The following is a 20,379-nucleotide window of genomic DNA, read 5'->3' as shown; positions in this document are numbered from 1 at the left end:
TGGTAGTGAATATTTGACTAATTAGAAAAGCTTGGCCAATTAACATTTACACTAATTACTTTACACCACATATCGCAATTTAAAAATTGTAGGTGGCGACTTATCATATCACTTGGAACAAATTTTGAGAATGACGCCTTACAAGATATACGTTCCCATACGAAATGTATTGGTGTTCCAGTAACTTTTGAGCTTGAATGCATAAAAAGGCATGTTAAAAAGGTGGAAGAGTCCACGTTTATGGCAAGTTTGACTGCGTTTATCTCAAAATTAATGCTAGTTTCAAAACTCGTCGCAAGTGAGTATGCCTAGTGAAATCATTGCCTTGCAATTAGTGTAGTATTGCTATATATTTAGCTAATCAAACTTCCCAATGATTACTCTAGTGCATATATTTCAGTGTATTGCAATATATGTGCTAGAGTAATCAGAAGTTGAATTAGCAACATTTTTTTCATTATTCCATTATGCAAATTTGTTTCCAGTGTATGTAATGCATACCTCTTAAAGTATTCAACCCCAATAAGTTTGTTCTAAAAGCCACAGGAAATTTTAAAAATTTAAAAATTAAAAAAAATGTTAATGTTAAAATATAACACCCAATATACAACATAGAAAGCAACCACTTTGTCATTGCAATTCACCACCACACCACTCCCACTTAATAAATGCCTCGATAGCATGTTTAAAAATGAAGTTTCAGTCCCTGCATACGTGATTAGACTTGGAGTTACATTCTCCAATAACTAAGATAACACTTGATCAGGTTTAACACTGCAAAGGCGCACATACCTAAATATGTGTACATGAGCACTTTTGCATTTTGTCCCCAATTGAATAATTTATTTTCAGGCTCATACAGCAGAGGGTGTATGCTAAAAAAATGTGCATCGCTAGCTATAATATTACACAGCAAATAAAAAAACAACAGGAAGAGAACACAAACAAAACTAATGAAAAACAATGGTGTATTCATGGGTAGGAAGTTCATTTTTCCCAAGGACGCACCTTTAAATCTTTGCCAATTCACTTTTGTGCTGATAGCTTATGTCGCAAAAAAGAGAAAAATAGCATCGGTGCACTATATCTACGTTACAACAACAGCTACCACAGCTTGTTTCTAACACGAAATGTGATGTGTTGCTTCACGAGGGGGGGAGGGTGCAGATAAGAAACTAGCTCAATCACGATATTTTTCTTTACTTCCTTTATTTCCTTCTGGCGAACTCAGAGGGAGCTTATTCGAGGGCACTGCTTTATGATGCGGGTGAGAGTGCAGTCACATGGTATATTTAATATTTCGCGGGGTTTATTTATCAGTCAGAAAAATTAGTACGCAATGAGTATGTCAATGAAAATACCGAAATTAGATGTCCCTTGGCTCTGCCTTCAAATGCGTCATTGACACTTTGATAATTAGGAAAGTGTCTCGAGTTGGAAAATTAAATCTCAGTAACGATAAAATTACTGGCAGCTACTTCACTGTACTGTAAACAATATGCACTAGGTTTTCTTCCAGTAATGCATTGCTCTTTTTTTAAATCTTGGTGCATGATAGTTAATTGGGGCACCCTTTATATATTTATGATCTCTGCATGCAAGTGACGATGTTTCCATCCCCAGTAAATGTTCTAAACAGGCACGTACCCAGGATTTTTTTCGGTGTATCTCACAGGTACTCCTGTGAAATACACCTCCCCTTTACTTGGCAGAAACAAGGAACCAGATCCCATGGACTCGTGCAGGAAAGAAGAGCAGGAAGAACACTGCCAAGGAGAAGTAAACTAGCGAAAGTGTAAAATTAAGATTTCTAGTTGCGTTTTTCTGAATTAGCTCTGAAAGCATTGTAGAGAAATACATATTTGCGGTACAATCACAGTTCTTTTGGATCCCTTGTTTTCAGCTTACCAAGTAAAGTACTAAAACTGACTCTTAATGTTATTTGGGAAGTTGCCTAACGATGTGCGGCTGCCCTTCCCGTACAACCGTGTAGTTCGCAAGACGCCGCGGTTCTAGACGTACTGCGCCTACCGCAGAAGGTTAAAAAAACACCTACATAAGCACAGCAGATAAGTCTTAATTAGGCGGATCGACTGATAACTGTGCAAGCGCCATTCAAAACACACGGAATCATTCTCTAGTTCTGGTGAGGTTTTCTCTAGTTCCTTTTTAAATAAAAACATGTTGATCCATAAATATTTTCACAAACAACTGTTACATTTGTTATTTTTTGTGCTTTTCCTTCCTGTTTGGCTGTTGCCTTGGCTCTCTCCTATTAGTAGATCGCTTGATTTCTCAACTCCTTGCAACTCTTGTTTCCAGGGGCCAATTTTGCACACAAAGTGCTGTACAATTAGGGAGAAATCAGACGAGGTAACCAGTGACATTTATACTTCTTGTAGGTTTAACGGTTTTTGCAGGGTTTGATAATGGACGCTGTTTCCCATGATTTTATTTTGCACCTTATCTAACCGATATTACGGGTATATGGTTCCGAGGATCTGCCAGCGCCGCGGCGGTCTGCCACTCAAGGAAATAATGAAGCAAAATGAAAAGTTAAACGCAACTGGCATTTTCTCCGGCCGCAACTCGTACCACGAGCATACAGACCAGCTGACTACGAACTGAATCCCTTTCCTGGTCCCTCGATCAGTCTAGGCAAAAAATGTTGAACTAACGAAGCAAGAGTGATGCATGTGACCGTTGCAATACATGGTGGCAACTGAACGCACATTGAGTTAAATGTTAAATGCGGGCACAGAATCGATAGAAAACAGGCCTTCACACCCCGGGAGGTTCCGATAACTACCACTATCCAAAAGGTGTGAAAAAGGCAGCAAAGTGTTAACTGCCGAATAGTCGTCAAGTCTCAAGATTAATTTGTAGGCGCTTTAGGAATGTGTGTGGTGGCATGGGCAAAGTGGGGAGGGGGGGGGGGGAGAGGCCCAGGCCTCCCCTCCCCCCGGCCCCCCCTTGGGCACGTGCCTGGTTCCAAATTATCAGAATTTTTTTTTTTTCATGAGTCGTTAACATTGTTTACTGGAAAGACGAGAAATACTGAGACACACAACATCGACATGCATTTCACACGCCATTGATAAAAGACTCTGCCCGAAGGACAGGGGTTAACCGAGGGGCCCGATTTTTATTAGTCATATCACGTCTGTCATTCCCTATATGCGGATGATATAACGATATGGATAACCAAGGGAAACTTGGGAGAGAAGGAGGAAAAGCCCCAACGGGCAACCAAATAGAAAACTATACGCAACAAAGAGGACTGCAGTGCTCTGCGGAGAAGTCAGAACTCATTCGCCTCACAAAAACCAAAAAACAAAGAACTGACCCGAGACTCAAACTCGAGATCAGACCGGAAGGGAAAATTATTACTGAGAGGTCAATAGTAAGAGTGTTGGGGATGTGGCTGCAATCTAATGTCACATGTTTACAAACTTTAAACACGATCAGAAAAACAACGCAACAAATTAACCGGATGATAGCCCGTGTGGCTCATAATCGGACAGGAATGGGGGAACAAGACACCCTCAGACTGGTGAAAAGCCTGGTCATTAGCAGACTAATGTACTCCCTACCTTACCATACCATGAACAGGGAGGAAGAAGAAAAAGCTGATAAAATAATAAGGATGGCATATAAGACAGCCCTGAGGTTGCCACGCAACACTTCAAATGAGAAGCTTCTAGCCCTCGGCCTCCACAATACATTTCATGAGCTGGCTGAAGCCCAACTCATAGCGCAGAGGAGTCAATTGGCGCAAACAACAGTCGGCAGAGCTCTTCTTCAAAGAATCGGCCTTGGAGAACGCATACAAATATACCAAAACACCAAAGGTCTACCCTGCCAGATTAGAGCTTTGTATGGGGTATCACCAATACCACAAAACATGGATCCGACATTACACGCAGGAAGGAGAAAAGCTAGAGCAGAATACATAGACAAAACTACAAAATACTTGCACACTATATGCTTCACTACATTGTGCCAACGCAAAGAACATGGTGGCAGTTGTCGTAAACCGTAAAGGGAAAATCACGGCCTGTGCTTCGGTTTCCCGAGCAACCATTTTAGAAGCTGAAGAGATACCCATCGCCTTAGCTATAAGAGAAGGCATAGAGCGCAATGCTCCACTAACAATAGTGCCACGTGGTGGTGACGTTGAATAATACAGTAGCAATACTGTGAACAAGAAAACTAACTTTTATTGGGCGAACCTGTGCCCACAAAACAGGCTACACTTATAGCACAACGATAGCGGCGAACACGCTCGGCGATCGTCGAAAATCTGATCAGCGGGTCAAGCGCGTCGGCTTTTATAGAGCAGTCGTCGAATGTTCCAGACAAATCGTTCGGACCCGTGTGCCTTCCACAAAGTTCCACACCATTCGCGTTACGCGATGAAATCAGATAACACAAGGTTCGGCGACAACAGACAGCCGGGTAGAAGCATCGATAACTTTCCAGAAACATCGGATAAATTCAGGCGCGTCCCTCGCTGTGCGATTACAGTTGTTAAGCGGCGAAACGTGGTCGCCCGATAAAGATAAGTACACGTGTCAATACCCCCCTCTTAGAAAGCATCGACCCGATGCTACATGCAAGCGAAATAAAAACACCCGTAGCAAAGAAAACAACAACAAAAAAAAGGAATTTCGTCAGCGTCCGTAAAAGGGTTTAAGGCGCACCACGTGGACCACTTCAGATCGTGCGCGGCGCCGCTGTGAATGCGAAATGCCGTCTGGCACGACCTCATAGTCCAGAGCGCCAATACGTCGGATGACCTTGTAGGGTCCGAAATAGCGTCGGAGTAGTTTCTCACTGAGTCCTCGTCGGCGTATCGGTGTCCAAACCCAAACACGGTCGCCGGGCTGGTACTCAACAAAGCGTCGTCGGAGGTTGTAGTGTCGGCTGTCGGTCCTCTGTTGGTTCTTGATCCGTAGGCGGGCGAGCTGTCGGGCTTCTTCGGCGCGCTAGAGATGGCTAGCGACGTCAACATTCTCTTCGTCAGTGACGTGGGGCAGCATGGCGTCGAGCGTCGTAGTCGGGTTCCTGCCGTAAACCAGCTTAAACGGCGTGATCTGTGTTGTTTCTTGCACCGCCGTGTTGTAAGCAAATGTTATGTACGGCAGGACGGCATCCCAGGTCTTGTGTTCGACGTCGACGTACATCGCTAGCATGTCGGCGAGGGTCTTACTCAGCCGCTCCGTAAGACCATTCGTCTGCGTGTGGTAGGCCGTGGTCCTCCTGTGCGTTGTCTGACTGTATTTCAGAATGGCTTGGGTGAGCTCCCCTGTAAAGGCCGTTCCTCTGTCGGTGATGAGGACTTCTGGGGCGCCATGTTGAAGCAGCATGTTTTCGACAAAAAATTTCGCCACTTCGGCTGCGCTACCTTTCGGCAGTGCTTTAGTTTCAGCGAAGCGGGTGAGGTAGTCTGTCGCCACGACGATCCACTTATTTCCGGTTGTTGACGTCGGAAAGGGTCCCAGCAAGTCCATCCCGATCTGCTGGAATGGTCGGCAAGGAGGCTCGATTTGCTGTAGTAATCCGGCTGGCCTTGTCGGTGGTGTCTTACATCGCTGACAGTCTCGGCATGTTCTGACATAATGGGCGACGTCGGCGGTCAGGCGTGGCCAATAATACTTTTGTTGTATCCTTGAGAGTGTCCGGGAAAAACCGAGGTGTCCAGCGGTCGGATCGTCATGTAGGGCGTGCAATACTTCTGGATGAAGTCCTGACAGGACAACAAGAAGGTAGTTGGCGCGGACTGGTGAAAAGTTCTTCACGAGGAGATTGTTTTGAAGCGTGAAGGAAGAAAGTCCGCGCTTAAATGCCCTGGGGACAACGTCGGTGTGCCCTTCCAAATATTCCACCAGGTTTTTTAGCTGCGGGTCTGCCCGTTGCTGTTCAGCGAAGTCTTCCGCGCTTATCATGCCAAGGAAGGCGTCATCATCTTCGTCATCTTGCGGCGGCGGGTCAATGGGGGCGCGTGATAGGCAATCGGCATCCGAGTGTTTTCGTCTGGACTTGTATGTTACAGTGATGTCGTATTCTTGTAGTCTGAGGCTCCACCGCGGCAGTCGTCCTGAAGGATCCTTTATACTCGCTAGCCAACACAACGCGTGATGGTCACTGACGACTTTGAATGGCCTGCCATAAAGATAAGGGCGAAATTTAGCTGTAGCCCAAACGATGGCGAGGCATTCCTTTTCGGTCGTAGAATAGTTGCCTTCCGCTTTTGACAGCGACCGGCTAGATATCACCTGTTCGACTCCGTTTTTCCTCTGGACTATAACGGCACCGAGGCCTAGGCTACTGGCGTCAGTATGGATTTCTGTATCGGCGTACTCGTCGAAGTGCGCAAGTACCGGCGGTGACTGCATGCGTCGTTTGAGTTCTTCAAATGCGTCGGCCTGCGGCGTTTCCCACTTGAACTCAACATCACATTTAGTTAGACGTGTCAACGGGTTGGCGATGCGTGAAAAGTCCTTGACAAAGCGCCTGTAGTAGGCACACATGCCAAGGAATCTACGCACTGCCTTCTTGTCGGTGGGCTGCAGGAACTTTGCGATGGCAGCTGTTTTCTGCGGGTCGGGGCGTACTCCGGATTTACTGATGACGTGGCCTAGGAACAGAAGCTCGTCGTAAGCGAAGCGGCATTTTTCTGGCTTCAGAGTGAGCCCTGATGACTTGATGGCCTCTAGTACTGTGGCAAGCCGCCTAAGGTGATCGTCGAAATTTCCGGAGAATACAACGACGTTATCCAAGTAAACGAGACAGGTCTGCCATTTCAATCCCGCTAAAACCGTGTCCATCACGCGCTGGAACGTTGCAGGAGCCGAGCACAGTCCAAACGGCATAACCTTGAACTCGTAGAGGCCGTCTGGGGTGATGAAGGCGGTCTTTTCGCGATCTCTTTCGTCGACTTCTATTTGCCAATAGCCAGACTTGAGGTCCATCGAGGAGAAGTACTTAGCGTTGCAGAGCCGATCCAATGCGTCGTCTATCCGTGGAAGGGGGTATACGTCCTTCTTCGTGATCTTGTTCAGACGACGATAATCGACGCAGAAACGTAGGGTTCCGTCCTTTTTCTTCACCAGGACAACAGGGGATGCCCACGGGCTTTTCGCCGGCTGGATGATGTCGTCGCGCAGCATTTCGTCAACTTGTTCTCTTATTGCTTCGCGTTCTCGCGGCGAAACTCGGTAAGGGCTTTGGCGGAGTGGTCGAGCGTAATCCTCGGTGATTATGCGATGCTTGGCGACTGGTGTTTGTCGAATCCTCGATGTCGTCGAAAAGCAGCCTTTGTATCATCGGAGCAGACTTCTGAGCTGCTGTTGCTTAATCACTGGGAGACTTGGATTAATGTCGTAGTCTGGTTCGGAAACCATGGTCGTCGGGGTAGATGCGGCGGAATCCGAGACGACAAACGCATTACTGGTTTCCACAATTTCCTCGATGTACGTGATCATCGTGCCCTTGTTGATGTGCTTGAACTCCGGGCTGAAGTTTGTCAGCAACACTTCAGTTTTCCCTCCATGCAGTCGAGCGATACCTCTTGCGACGCAAATTTCACGGTCTAGCAGGAGACGTTGGTCGCCTTCAATGACACCTTCTACGTCAGCGGGTATTTCGGTGCCGACCGAAATAACAATGCTGGAGCGGGGCGGGATGCTCACTTGGTCTTCGAGCACACTCAAGGCGTGGTGACTGCGAGGGCTCTCTGGCGGTATCGCTTTATCTTCCGACAGCGTTATTGACTTCCACTTCACGTCGATGACTCAGATGGTTCAGGAAGTCCATACCGAGAATGACGTCCCGAGAACACTGTTGGAGGATAACGAAGGTGGCAGGGTAAGTCCGGTCATGAATGGTTATCCTTGCCGTGCAGATTCCAGTCGGCGTAATCAGGTGTCCTCCGGCAGTGCGAATTTGAGGGCCTTCCCATGCAGTCTTAAACTTCTTCAACTGGGCGGCGATGTGTCCACTCATGACGGAGTAATCAGCCCCTGTGTCCACTAAGGCGGTAACCGCGTGGCCGTCGAGAAGCACATCGAGGTCGGTGGTTCTTTGTCTGGCGTTGCAGTTAGGTCTTGGCGTCGGATCACGGCTGCGTCGTGGTGAACTGAAGCTGGAACGTCGCGTCGTCAAGTCGTCTTTCGTCGGTGTAGTCTTGGCTTGCTGACTTCGTCGGGACGGCGGCGTGTCGTCATTAGGTCGTCGAGATGGTTTCTTTGTCAACTTCGGCGGCGGCGGAGGATCTTCGTCAGTTCGACGAACAGCAACCGCACCTCCATCGGTTGCTGCTTTTAGTTTTCCGGATATGGGCTCGCTGACCGGCCCCGGGCTGGGCCAGTGTATGGTCGGCGCTGCGGCAACAGGTAGCGGCCTGGTGATGGCGAACGCGACGGTCGTCGGGAGCTCCATTGAGTAGCGGCGAGGTAGTCGGCGATTTCACGTGGGCGCTCTCCAAGCTGTGGACGCGGCGCGTTGACGGCGAAACCTCGCAGTCCCATCTCTCGGTATGGGCATCGTCAATAGACGTGACCTGCTTCTACGCAGTGGTAGCAGAGCGGGCGGTGGTCAGGAGCGCGCCAAACGTCTGTCTTCCTCGGGTAGCTGCGCTCGGCGACGGGTGGGCGTGCTGGCGGTGGTGGTGGTGGTCGACGGAATTGCGGCGTTACGGGGCCCTGGCGCGGTCGTGGAAGGGGACCTTGACAGCGGGCGATGGTGGCGTAGCTCATCGCTTGCGGCTGAGGCTGCGGCAGTTCTGGTTGCACCTCAGAAACTCCAAGCAATCGATGCACCTCTTCTTTTACGATGTCGGCGATCGAGGCCACTTGAGGCTGCGACGAAGGCAAGACCTTGCGCAGTTCTTCGCGCACAATGGCCCTGATGGTCTCGCGCAGATCGTCCGTGGCCAGTGATTGAATTCCTGCGTGGTGGGTAGAGCTTGTACGGCGGTTGAATTGCCGGTTCCGCATTTCGAGTGTCTTCTCGATGTTCGTCGCCTCACGAAGAAACTCTTCGACGGTCTTCGGTGGGCTTCTTACCATCCCGGCGAAAAGTTCCTCCTTTACACCACGCATCAGTAGGCGGACTTTCTTTTCCTCGGCCATATCCGGGTCGGCGTGGCGACCCGGATATGGCAACGTTCTGGTTGCCATATCCGTTCTGGTTGCCATATCCGTGCAAAAGTGCAAAATGGCAACGTTCTGGTTTGGTAGCTGCACTCGGGCGTCCAGCATAGCTTCGGCCCTTTCCTTGCGCATGACGCTTGTAAAGGTGCGTAGGAAGCCGCTATGGAACAGGTCCCACGTTGTCAAGGTCGATTCCCTGTTCTCAAACCAAGTTCTGGCGGTGTCTTCTAAGGCGAAGTAGACATGCCGCAGCTTCTCGTCGGAGTCCCAGTTGTTGAATGTTGCGATTCGTTCGTAGGTCTCCAGCCATGATTCCGGGTCTTCAGTCGCTGCTCCATGGAAGGTTGGTGGGTCCCGAGGTTGTTGTAGGATAACAGGGGACGCTGGGGCAGCGATTGGAGTTGTCTTGACCACGATCTTCTTTGTCGCCTCAGGTAGAAGTCCGTGCTCTGGGGGCAGTCCTTGCAGTCTGCGGCTAGCACGTTGGTGTTGGGCGATGTTGGTTCTGTCCTCGGGCTTCGGGCTTGGGTCGCGGCTTTGCGGGGGCGTTTGGTACATGAACGCACTAGCACCTCCACCAGATGTCACGTGGTGGTGAAGTTGAATAACACAGTAGCAATACTGTGAACAAGAAAACTTACTTTTATTGGGCGAACCTGTGCCCACAAAACAGGCTACACTTATAGCACAACGATAGGGGCGAACACGCTCGGCGATCATCGAAAATCTGATCAGCAGGTCAAGCGCGTCGGCTTTTATAGAGCAGTCGTCGAATGTTCCAGACTAATCGTTCGGGCCCGTGTGCCTTCCACAAAGTTCCACACCATTCGCGTTACGCGATGAAATCAGATAACACAAGGTTCGGCGACAACAGACAGCCGGGTAGAAGCATCGATAACTTTCCAGAAACATCGGATAAATTCAGGCGCGTCCCTCGCTGTGCGATTACAGTTGTTAAGCGGCGAAACGTGGTCGCCTGATAAAGATAAGTACACGTGTCAATAGTCACAGATTCTCAGGCCCCATGTAGGAACTATCAGAGGGGACAAATTGGCGCGAAGGCACGCTGGATACTTACCAAAATCAACAGCGACCTTGACATCAGGTATACCCAAAAGATAACATGGGCCCCAGGACACGAGGGTGTTACTGGGAACCTCCATGCAGATGAGGAGGCTCGAGGATTCACTAATTGCCGAGCTGCCCATGGCAACATGGTGGCGGACCCAACACCCATCGATCCAAATTATAAAGCGATCTTGCAACACTACAGGGAATTCAGAAGGCTCTACCCAGCCCCGAATAGGAACCTTTCAGCCGTGGACTCAGCGACGTTACGCAGGCTCCAAACGGACACACACATAAACCTACATAAATTGCACATATACCAGCCAACAGCATACAAGGACATATGCCCGTGGTGTGGGAGCACACCAACGCTCTACCATATCACATGGGAGTGCACAGTTCGCACAGAAGAACAAGAAGATAATAACACGAGAGCGAGGTGGGAGGCATTGCTATCCAGCTCAGGGGATCAGCTCAGGCTCGTCCGAAGGGCAGAAAGGATGGCGAGGGCCAGCGGTGCCTTGGAATAGGGGCCCGACCACACGGCGTTACCCCGTTTTAGGGGCAACGAAGTTCTTTCTACTAATAAAGTTTTGTTCTATCATAAGAAGCCAACAAACACTGACACCAAGGACAACATAGGGGAAATTACTTGTGCTTAATAAATGAAATAAAGAAACTATAAATTATTGGAAATTAAAGTGGATGAAAAAACAACTTGCCGCAGGTGGGAACCGAACCCACAACCTTCACATTTCGCAAAGGTTGTGGCTAACACCCCCAGGGTTCTACTAGGACACATAAATACCCAAGTGGATGGGGAAACAGCGCCACGGTAGCTCAATTGGTAGAGCATCGCACGCGAAATGCGAAGGTTGTGGGTTCGGTTCCCAACTGCAGCAAGTTGTTGTTTCATCCACTTTAATTTCCACTAATTTATCGTTTCTTTATTTTATTTATTAAGCACAAGTAATTTCCCCTATGTTGTTCTTGGCGTCAGTGCTTGTTGGCTTCTTATGATCTGCCCGAAGGGGTCACTGAAGTCTGTAATTCAAAACTAGGAATTTTTGTTTAATTTACCTACATGTTGTGGTCCAGCTATGGCAATCTGCACATTTGAAGTGCCATCTGACTAAAGAAGAATTTATTCACCAAAACAAACAGCTAAGTCATGCCTGTGGCAGCAACAGCCGGTAAGCACATATAAATTTTTTTCTATGCATTTCTCGAATGCCATGCGACATCTACAAATTTATCAAATGTATCAAATTTTTCAAACTGCACATATAACAAGGTATACAGCCTTGCCCCTAAGAGTACTTTGGCAGCAGTGGAATTAGTGCATGGTCACAAATGTGTACAAAGCAGGAAAATGGACATGAAGTGACACCCAACCGATCCTCATGAAATAGCGGCCAGTGTGTGTTGTTTCTCCTCCTTTTGGCTTCAAATATATCCTGTGTACCATGCGTAACATTCAAGAGGATAAAGTCTTACGATGTTAGGACCCATTCAGCAGAAAGGACATTGCTCAAGAACATTGCTTCCGGTAAGGGATCAGATTTTGTGGAAAGCAACGGAGATGACATTGACTAGTAAATACTTATTCCACTAATATTTTCATCTTTGCGTTCTTACAGCACAGATTAGAAAATCTGCCGGATGCATTACTCCAAGGGACACCTTCGTCAGCACATGTTCAGAGGAACTTCTAATAGAGAAGGAAATTACGTTTTTTTCCACCTAAGACGGAGTTGTGCTGCCTCACTAACAGCAAGATAAATTGTATACTCCATATAAATTCTTTGAAATGTATGTGCCCGAATCTTTTTTTAAGTACGTCGCAGAGCACACGCTGCTCTGCGACGCAGTGTCCAGACATCCCGAACACAAGCACATCTGAAGAAATAGGAAAGCTCTTTATTGTACATCAAGGATTATCCAGAAGGACAGAGGACAAAGCTTCAAGACTTGATGCACTTTTGACTGGAGTTTATAGAGGCATTCATTACATCTGTGCCAAACGCAAGGAAGTGTTGAAAACTATCAAATGAAATTGAAGACTGCTGCCTCAACTCTTTTTGGGAAAAACACGTTCAGTGGCTCAACGTAGATGCCCTGTATGATGCTGTTGAGCAATAGCCTAAATGTTGAAAAACAAGTAGCTTCATACAGTTAGAATTGGGAAGGATGCAAAGGCGACTCCAGAATATTTTGCTGAAGTGCCAGGTGTCACTGTGTCGTGGGAATAAGCGGAGTTGATTCTTCAAAGATTTCACAACTAAAATCCCTCTGCTGGTTACATGACCATTAAGGTGCTTTGTACTCAATAGTGTATCCTATTGTAAAAAACAAACCTTGTTTGTTTTGTTTTTTTCAACTGTGTCATTTGCTCTTATCTGCTCACGTAGCGGAGGTTTAGAGCAGAAAAAAAAAAATTCTTTTGGTGAGAAATGGCGAACGTTGTCTGAAAAGGTTAAGCAAGCCATCTACCATCCATTAGCCAGAGTTGGGATGTGGCCACACTGGCTAGAATTTGTACCCATGATCTCATAATCAATAGCCAGACATTTCTTTCCTAGAGTTGTGCTTGGATGAACAATTTTATAACTAAACTGGCTTTTAAAGTAAGGTGTTATGCCTTTTATTTATTTTTAACAATACGGGACTATATAGTATTCAGGACATCTATAAAACTAATCCACTCTGCACAGAACATACTAACACACTATAATCCTGAAAGGAAGATTTATGGGGAAGCTCGACTCTCTTGCACACACTTTTGTTTTCTCTGCATGGCTCTTGCATCTCTTGCAGTACAGCTTCGACGTGTAGCTAAGCACCGCTGGCAATCAGTGTGGTCACAGAAAAGTACGAGAGATGGCATGAGTGTTGTGCTGCTAACGCCACCTAACAGTGGGGTTACTTGGGCGCAAACGGAAATTGTCTCTCTATGGCTTGTGGTTGGCTGGGTGTGCGTACATTTCGTGTGCGCCGGCACACTTTGTGGGACTGTCCAGTGAAAGACTTTGGAGTAAGGCACCAGGATGGACGAACACGATTGTTCGAACACATCACCATTCACTTGACTGTTGTGGGGATGCGCGACCCTCGCGCCTCCCCTGATATCTTGTTTTCCCGCATAGCCCCATCTCCGTGCGGCGTCGCCGCGTGGGCCGCGGTGTCGGAGGGGTACAAGCGTGGTGCAAGAGATGGCGCGAGCGTCGCGCCGCTGCGCGGTTACTTGGGTTCGGGAAAGACAAGGCACTCTCTCTTGGGTTCGAGACAGCAAGCGGGACAGACATGCCGTGCCGCACGTGCAGCGACCCTCTTTCCCGGCGGGTCGGCGCACGGCGGGGACGTCTCCCGCGTGCGCGCCGACCCATGCTTCTGCGAGACCGCCTCGCGTGGCCACCTTCGAACGCGCCACGATTCGCGTGACTATACACGCGAACGACCAGGCGTCGGGATCTAGCAGGGGGCGAACATATTCGCTCGCTTCCGGTCGCGGTAAGTCGGACTTCTAGATTTGTCACGCGCCCATCGGCATGTTTTGTGGGTAGCAACTCGGCTAGCAGGCATTGATCTATGAAAGGTGCAATAAATGCCCTTGTGATTGTTTGCACTACTGTGTTGTCGTTCCTTTGTCCCAAGAGTACGGTGTGAGAATCCCACATCAGACCCCACATCTGGCTGCCCAACGTGGGGCTCTTGGGGCATTGGACGATAATTTTAACAGTTTTGCTTCGTTCGAGACCTTTGTTTGAACCAAACCGTAGGCCTAGCGTGAATTTTGATCGCTAGCGTCGGCGGCATGCTTTCTTGAGCGAGGTGACGGTGGCTGTAGTGTGTTTGAACATGTCAACATGCTAAGCCTTTTCACAAGTGTGCATATTGGCAAGCCTGAAGCGAGTGAGTACGGAAGCCTCGTGGGTGGTCCGAATTTCTTATGTAAATAGCTTCTTCTATCTCTTTGACTCGGATGAAGTCGCGGCTCTGGGAGGCGGGTGGCCGCGGGCCACGGGTGCCACTACGGGCTGACTGGTATTGCGGCCTGGCATCGGGCGCTCCGACACCGTCTGGGACGGTGGGCGCCGTCAACTTGGATGCTGTGTGCACCGAGTGGAGTAGGACCACCTCACAGAGCTGACGTATCCTCGCGGCTGCCTGTTTTGCGCTCATTTTGGGTGTTGTTTGTGGATGCCGGTTGTTGTTAGGGTAGCGACGCTTTAGGCCTAAGGCTTTACGAAGCTGCCTGTCGCACGTGGAGGGACACAACCTGGTGGACCATGGCGTTGAGGTGTTGCAAGTTGCTTCCCTCATTTTATTTAGCCTCGCACGAATTGAAATTACTCGTTCGACTCAAGAAAGCGAGCTTCGTTCACGTGAACTTAGCATTTGAGTAGCTGCCCGATTTTTTGCTAGCCGAGTTGAACATCATATTACGTGGGCGATACGCATGCAGAATTCCTCTCCCTTGCACTACTTTAGTGTTTCCCGAGTGTTTTGAGTGTATACAGCGTGAGTGGAGTCACCCCTGGTTTGCTGTCACCTGCACATCGTCTGCACTGCTGCCCCGGACTACGACCGAGCCACCCCGGGCGATGGTGATGCTGTGGCCGGTTCGGCGCAGCAACTTCGGCAGGCTCCTGCATCCAGCTCGCAACCCTCGGCGGCGGACAAAAGAGCCGGCGGTCACCGACAGCTACGGTGGCTCTTCCCAGCAGGGCGCGTCGGCGCGAGCGACGCTTGCTCGTACCGACTACTGCGTCGTCGTTTCCGAAGTCCTGGCCTGGCATCGTGCCGTCGAGCCTGCAAAGCTGCTGCTGTGACCGGCGGACGCCAGTGGTGTACCCAAGGACAATATCGGCTCGCATGCTATGGACAGCGTGTGGACATTTCTTCGGCGCGACCACTGTTGCACTATCTTGTTCGCGAAGCACGGGTTAATGTTAGACCGTGTCACATGTTTCGCCGGAATAAGAAGTGATTTAAGGTTGGGGGATGTGGGGATGCGCGACCCTCGCGCCTCCCCTGATATCTTGTTTTCCCGCATAGCCCCGTCTTCGTGCGGCGGCGCCGCGTGGGCCGCGGCGTCGGAGGGGTACAAGCGTGGTGCGAGAGATGGCACGAGCGTCGCGCCGCTGCGCGGTTACTTGGGTTCGGGAAAGACAAGGCGCTCTCTCTTGGGTTCGAGACAGCAAGCGGGACGGACGTGCCGCGCCGCACGTGCAGCGACCCTCTTTCCCGGTGGGTCGGCGCACGGCGGGAACGTCTCCCGCGTGCGCGCCGACCCATGCTTCTGCGAGACCGCCTCGCGTGGCCGCCTTCGAACGCGCCACGATTCGCGTGACTATACACGCGAACGACCAGGCGTTGGGATATAGCAGGGGGCGAACACATTCGCTCGGTATCCGGTCGCGGTGAGTCGGACTTCTAGATTTGTCGCGAGCCCATCGGCATGTTTTGTGGATAGCAACTCGGCTAGCAGGCATTGATCTATGAAAGGTGCAATAAATGCCCTTGTGATTGTTTGCACTACTGTGTTGTCGTTCCTTTGTCCCAAGAGTATGGTGTGAGAATCCCACATCAGACCCCACACTGTACACATGAACAATTAGGCGTTGGTGCCTGGCATGGGGCGAATGTACTCGCTTGAAATCCTGTCGTGGTGGGTCGGTCGGACTTGCTTGATTTGTCAGCGCCAATTGACATGTTCCATTGGTTGCAATTCAGCTAGCTGGCATTGGTGTATGAAAGGCACAATAAATGCCCTCGTGATTGTTTGCATACTGTATTGCCATTCCTTTGTCCTAAGGGCACATTTGAGACCCCACAGAGTTAAGATTCCAAAGAGGGGGGAAGAAAACTGACAGTCAGCACTCACCGTACATTGTCAGGCCTCAGGTAATGCAGTAGATCTTTAATCAAATCTGGTCGATATTCTTCTAATAAATATGGCCCAGCAAGAACATCTTGGAATGGAAAAAGCTGAAAAAGAAAGTGAAACTGATCAGAACTGCAAAAAAACTATAAACGACCAAAAGGATTTTGTGGCTGCCAGGGTGTGCTGGACCACATCGAAAACAGTGCTACCAGTGGCAGGAATTTTATCTATGGCATGTGAAGCAGACAACACCCCAAAAAGGAGTGCTGGGCAGATCGTGCAATCAGTGTACTCTGCTGCACATATAGACAGTTTAAATTTCATAACTCTTCAGAGCTTCAAACATTGAAAATGCTGACATTGCAGGATTGATTATGCACTCACGAGATGAAGAAATGCAGACATTGAATGCAGTGTCCGCAAAAATTTTGCATCCCAATTCCCAGTGTGAACTAAACGAAATCTATGGATAAAAGTCAGACTTGCAGCACAGTCTCTTGGAGCCTCTGTAGACAGGCACATACGACCAACTTGTTGCTTTCAGCTCAACATAGGCTTAATGAAGAGGAAGAGGATGCAATGGGCTGCAGGTGGGTCTAGTCTTGCAATACATGGCATCAATTTCTCTGCCCTACACACTTATTGTGCTGTTGTCACTTTGTTGTTTTAGGTACTGATCCCTGTGATGTGTGTAGTGCTCGAGGCAGTGCGTGGTTAGAGATGAAAAGAAGACAACAATGCGTGCGTGGGTGTGAATACCATGCTAGGTGAAAGACGACGACGTCTAAGAGTGCCAAGCACGAGAACGTGCAGCGCAATAAAATAAAATAACAGGAAAGTGATCCAATGGAGAGAACCCATGGAGCTCCCAGGGGCAAATCGCTGGTGAACATGGGGCTCCGAGGGTCACCAATCTGGAAGAGACAAATGGGCCAGAGTGAAAGAAAAGCGAGGTGCGCTGGCAGAAGAAAGGGAGTTCCAGGAAGCAACGCAAGGCGGAGGTCGGCCACTGGACCGGGAGACGAAGACAGGCCATCGAGTTCTGGAACTGCGCCACCAGGATGTCGTCAGACCAAGGCCTCCTGCCAGCCAGTTCCTATGCGTCGCAGCTCCACCATGCCATGGACTCCTGCCTGAAGCCTGCAGATATCTGTGCCCGTAAGCAGAGTGGGTGCAGTCGAGCTACAAGCCTGAGCTTTGTGCACAGCTGCCTGGCCTGAACACCCTATTGTGCCACAGCCTCCACCTGAAAATGCCGCCAAGGCGCTAGCATTCCCGTTGCAAGCCGGCGCTGCTGCGTTCTGGTCACCAACTCATCACTCAGTCCCATCGACATTTTGGGCGAGACAAACACCTCTTCCTTCATCGCTTCGCTGCTACCAGTCAATGTCAAACTGCTGCTGCATTGAGTGTATAGGACACTTGTTCTTGCATTGTGTCATTACTATCCTTTGCATGTTACTGCTAAGGCATTTTGCTGTCAATATTTCAGTGAGTGTTTGTTCTATATTCTTTCATGCTGGTTACATTAAATGTTTTGTGTGCTTCTTGGAACAAACGCCTTTGCCCTCGATTGGGCCCTCTGGGGTTCTACCTCAGGGACCTGTTTGAAACAGTAGCAAGACGAACCTGCACCACAATCACTTATTAAGTGTACCCTGACGAAGTCTGAATACATATATTGTGCAGTGGGACGCTTGGACGGCAAGAGAATAAACATTTTTATTAGGTGAAGCAGCTAAGGAGAGGCGTCCTCAGTCCAGAAGGCCTTGAGCTCGGGCCGCGTCCTGGGCCCTCGCAATCAGCTGTTGCTGATCCTCGAGGTCGGAGCTGGCCAAGGCTCTCTCCCAAAGCTCGTTAGTGGGGTAAGGGTTCGGATGATGTAATGGTGCCGCTCTGCAACCTCCTACTATGTGCGTGAGGGACCCGGGCTCTGCGCAGAAGCGGCATTGCGGAGAGAATTTTGTAGGGTCTATGAGGTGATTCCTGGTTGGGTGGGGGAATGTATTGACCTGTAGAGCCCGGAGGAATCGCTCCTGCTCTCTAGGTAGTGACTTGTGTGGGGGCAAAGGAAACATAGAAAGAAGGTCAATATAGCCCAGTAGCACCAATTTCTTTCAAGGTGTGGACTTGAACACCAAAAGCTTTGCATAATCACTGCTCAAGGGCCAAAGTATATGAATTTTCAGTCTTGTCATCTGAAGAGATGAAAGCTTCCACGGTACCTTTATGCAACACAAGCTTTTCCATCCACTGAGTTTCCATCAGTCAGAAGCAATGCAAGGTCACTGCCAACAAAGCTGTACTTTCAATTTCACTGTGCATTTAGTGTGACCTTCGCTGGTGTAGGCATGTTATCTGAAGTAGCAGTCTAGGTTTTAAAGAGCAGAAACAAATCAGCTTAGAGTGGTAAAGTATTCTTTTTAAACTATATGTTCATTCATCTGGTGAGAAAAAGTTGTTTATTATTGTAAAAAATAAAGGAAAAGCCTTTAAACCAAAACCTCTGCACCTGTATGTCATTGCGACATCATGAATTCGAGTATTTTCTCGCATTTGGGCCATTTTGGTGCAGGAAGAGGTCTAAAATATTGCTAGGTTGACTTTCTGGTTCTTTTAGAATACAATACAGTCCTCCTTTACTGGAAAAAAAAAACAATAATTAGATGCTGTCAAAATTATGATGTCGTGGCAAGTCAGTTTGGGAAGTTCAGGGTGGCATCACTGCCCAGCTCATTTTCATAACAAACAAATCAGTATATTGAAGTACTAATCGTAGTTCCCCGTGAAAACCCCATAGAAACCCATGTAGTATTTAATATTTCATTTTAACCGAAACTGAATGCATTAGCGAACCTTTTTTTAATTCATAATGAAGGTTTACTGATCATGTAAGGGGATCGAAGAGCCTTATCTTGCCTCATCACCCAGCACATTGCGATGGCCATTTGACGAGCTCCATCTCCAGGAACCCTTGCCCCAATGACAACATGGCAGACAAATCTTGTGCACTGGAGATGCTTTCCTGCTCAAACATGGCTTCTCCCATGCGGCGTCAAGTCACCACATGAGAGCATGTCCCCACAACACGCCCTGATCAGCCTCCCATCCTCTAAACCAGAGTTCTCTCCCGAGTGCTTGTTCGCCCCAGCAGATGCTCACAGGCCCGCAATAAGTTGGTTATATGGGGCCTCTGCTCCAGCAACTTCTCGTTCTCATGCGTTGTGGCCCACTACCCGGTTAGCTTAGTATAGCGGGCGCATATACTCAATCGGTCTTGCAGTGAGCCTTTGCCTGCAAGCACAATGACTGTCACGATGACTGTCACACTGAGGTGTGTCTAAGGTTAACAATGGTTATGGACAATTCAGGGAACATGATAAGTGGTTGTCAAGAATGCAAACTCTTTGTCACAAGAAAAATTGATGCCTGGCTAACACATGTTGCACCTTTTTTTTTTATTTGGACAACACTGATCTTTTGATATCAAATACCTTGATAATGATGTGCAATATCTGATTACGATGCCTAGCCACAATGGTTATGAAAATCAGGATCACAGCTGCAGCACTGCAGTGTGCTGCCAAATGGAAATGAGTGGATGTTGTTGATGAATATTTGTGCTCCCTTAGGCACCTGTAAATGCATCGACTAGTTTGGCCCACATAAGTTTTGCCACATGTAAAGAGTATCTTGTACACGATTGCTGTACTATGCATGGAAAAAAGTTTAGCGACATGCTTCACCGTACTATACTTGCTTAACTGTTCTTCGGGTCTCTGCCTACAGTTTTGCACATTTGCACGTACAGTCCCCAACCGCCAAAAATATTGAATAATTTGGAGCCCAGAAATATGAGACTATTACACAAATGGCTAAAAAAGGTGTACGTACCATATTCTCAGATTGCCACTTGTGGAGATACCTTCAATTTCGCTTGAATAGCGCAAGACTCAGTGGCGTATACGAGTGACGACATTCTTTACACACTACCAAGAATGCTATTTTATCACAGTACAGGAACCTGTCAGCATCTCACATCAGGCATCTCACATCAAAAGAAAAGGCATCACATGTGTTGGTCAGGCATCAGTTTCACTGTGATAAAGAGCTTGCATTCTTAAAACCACTTCTCATGTTCTTTAAATATGTTTTAATTATTGTTACCATGTGGTAAAATAAGTTATCATGTGACCATGTTATTTACCTATCACGACTATATATATTCTGTATTTCTTTCAATAAAAAACTAGTCAAGGTGCGCTGGTG

At 48.4% G+C, this 20,379-nt stretch overlaps 1 protein-coding gene across 1 annotated transcript in view; it reads right to left on the bottom strand.

The window, feature by feature from the left end:
* The window catches only part of Ide (Insulin degrading metalloproteinase), a 316,112-nt gene that overhangs the window by 167,292 nt on the left and 128,441 nt on the right, over positions 1-20,379 (bottom strand). Inside the window, exon 12 of the mRNA XM_065440616.1 lies at positions 16,111-16,214. Coding sequence (XP_065296688.1) covers positions 16,111-16,214 — 104 coding nt within the window. The remainder of the gene's footprint in view (positions 1-16,110; positions 16,215-20,379) is intronic.

The sequence above is a fragment of the Dermacentor albipictus genome, chromosome 1 (genome assembly GCF_038994185.2).
Source record: "Dermacentor albipictus isolate Rhodes 1998 colony chromosome 1, USDA_Dalb.pri_finalv2, whole genome shotgun sequence".
Lineage (NCBI taxonomy): Eukaryota > Metazoa > Arthropoda > Arachnida > Ixodida > Ixodidae > Dermacentor > Dermacentor albipictus.
Note: the sequence above shows the minus strand (reverse complement) of the source record. Positions and strands in the feature narration are given on the sequence as shown.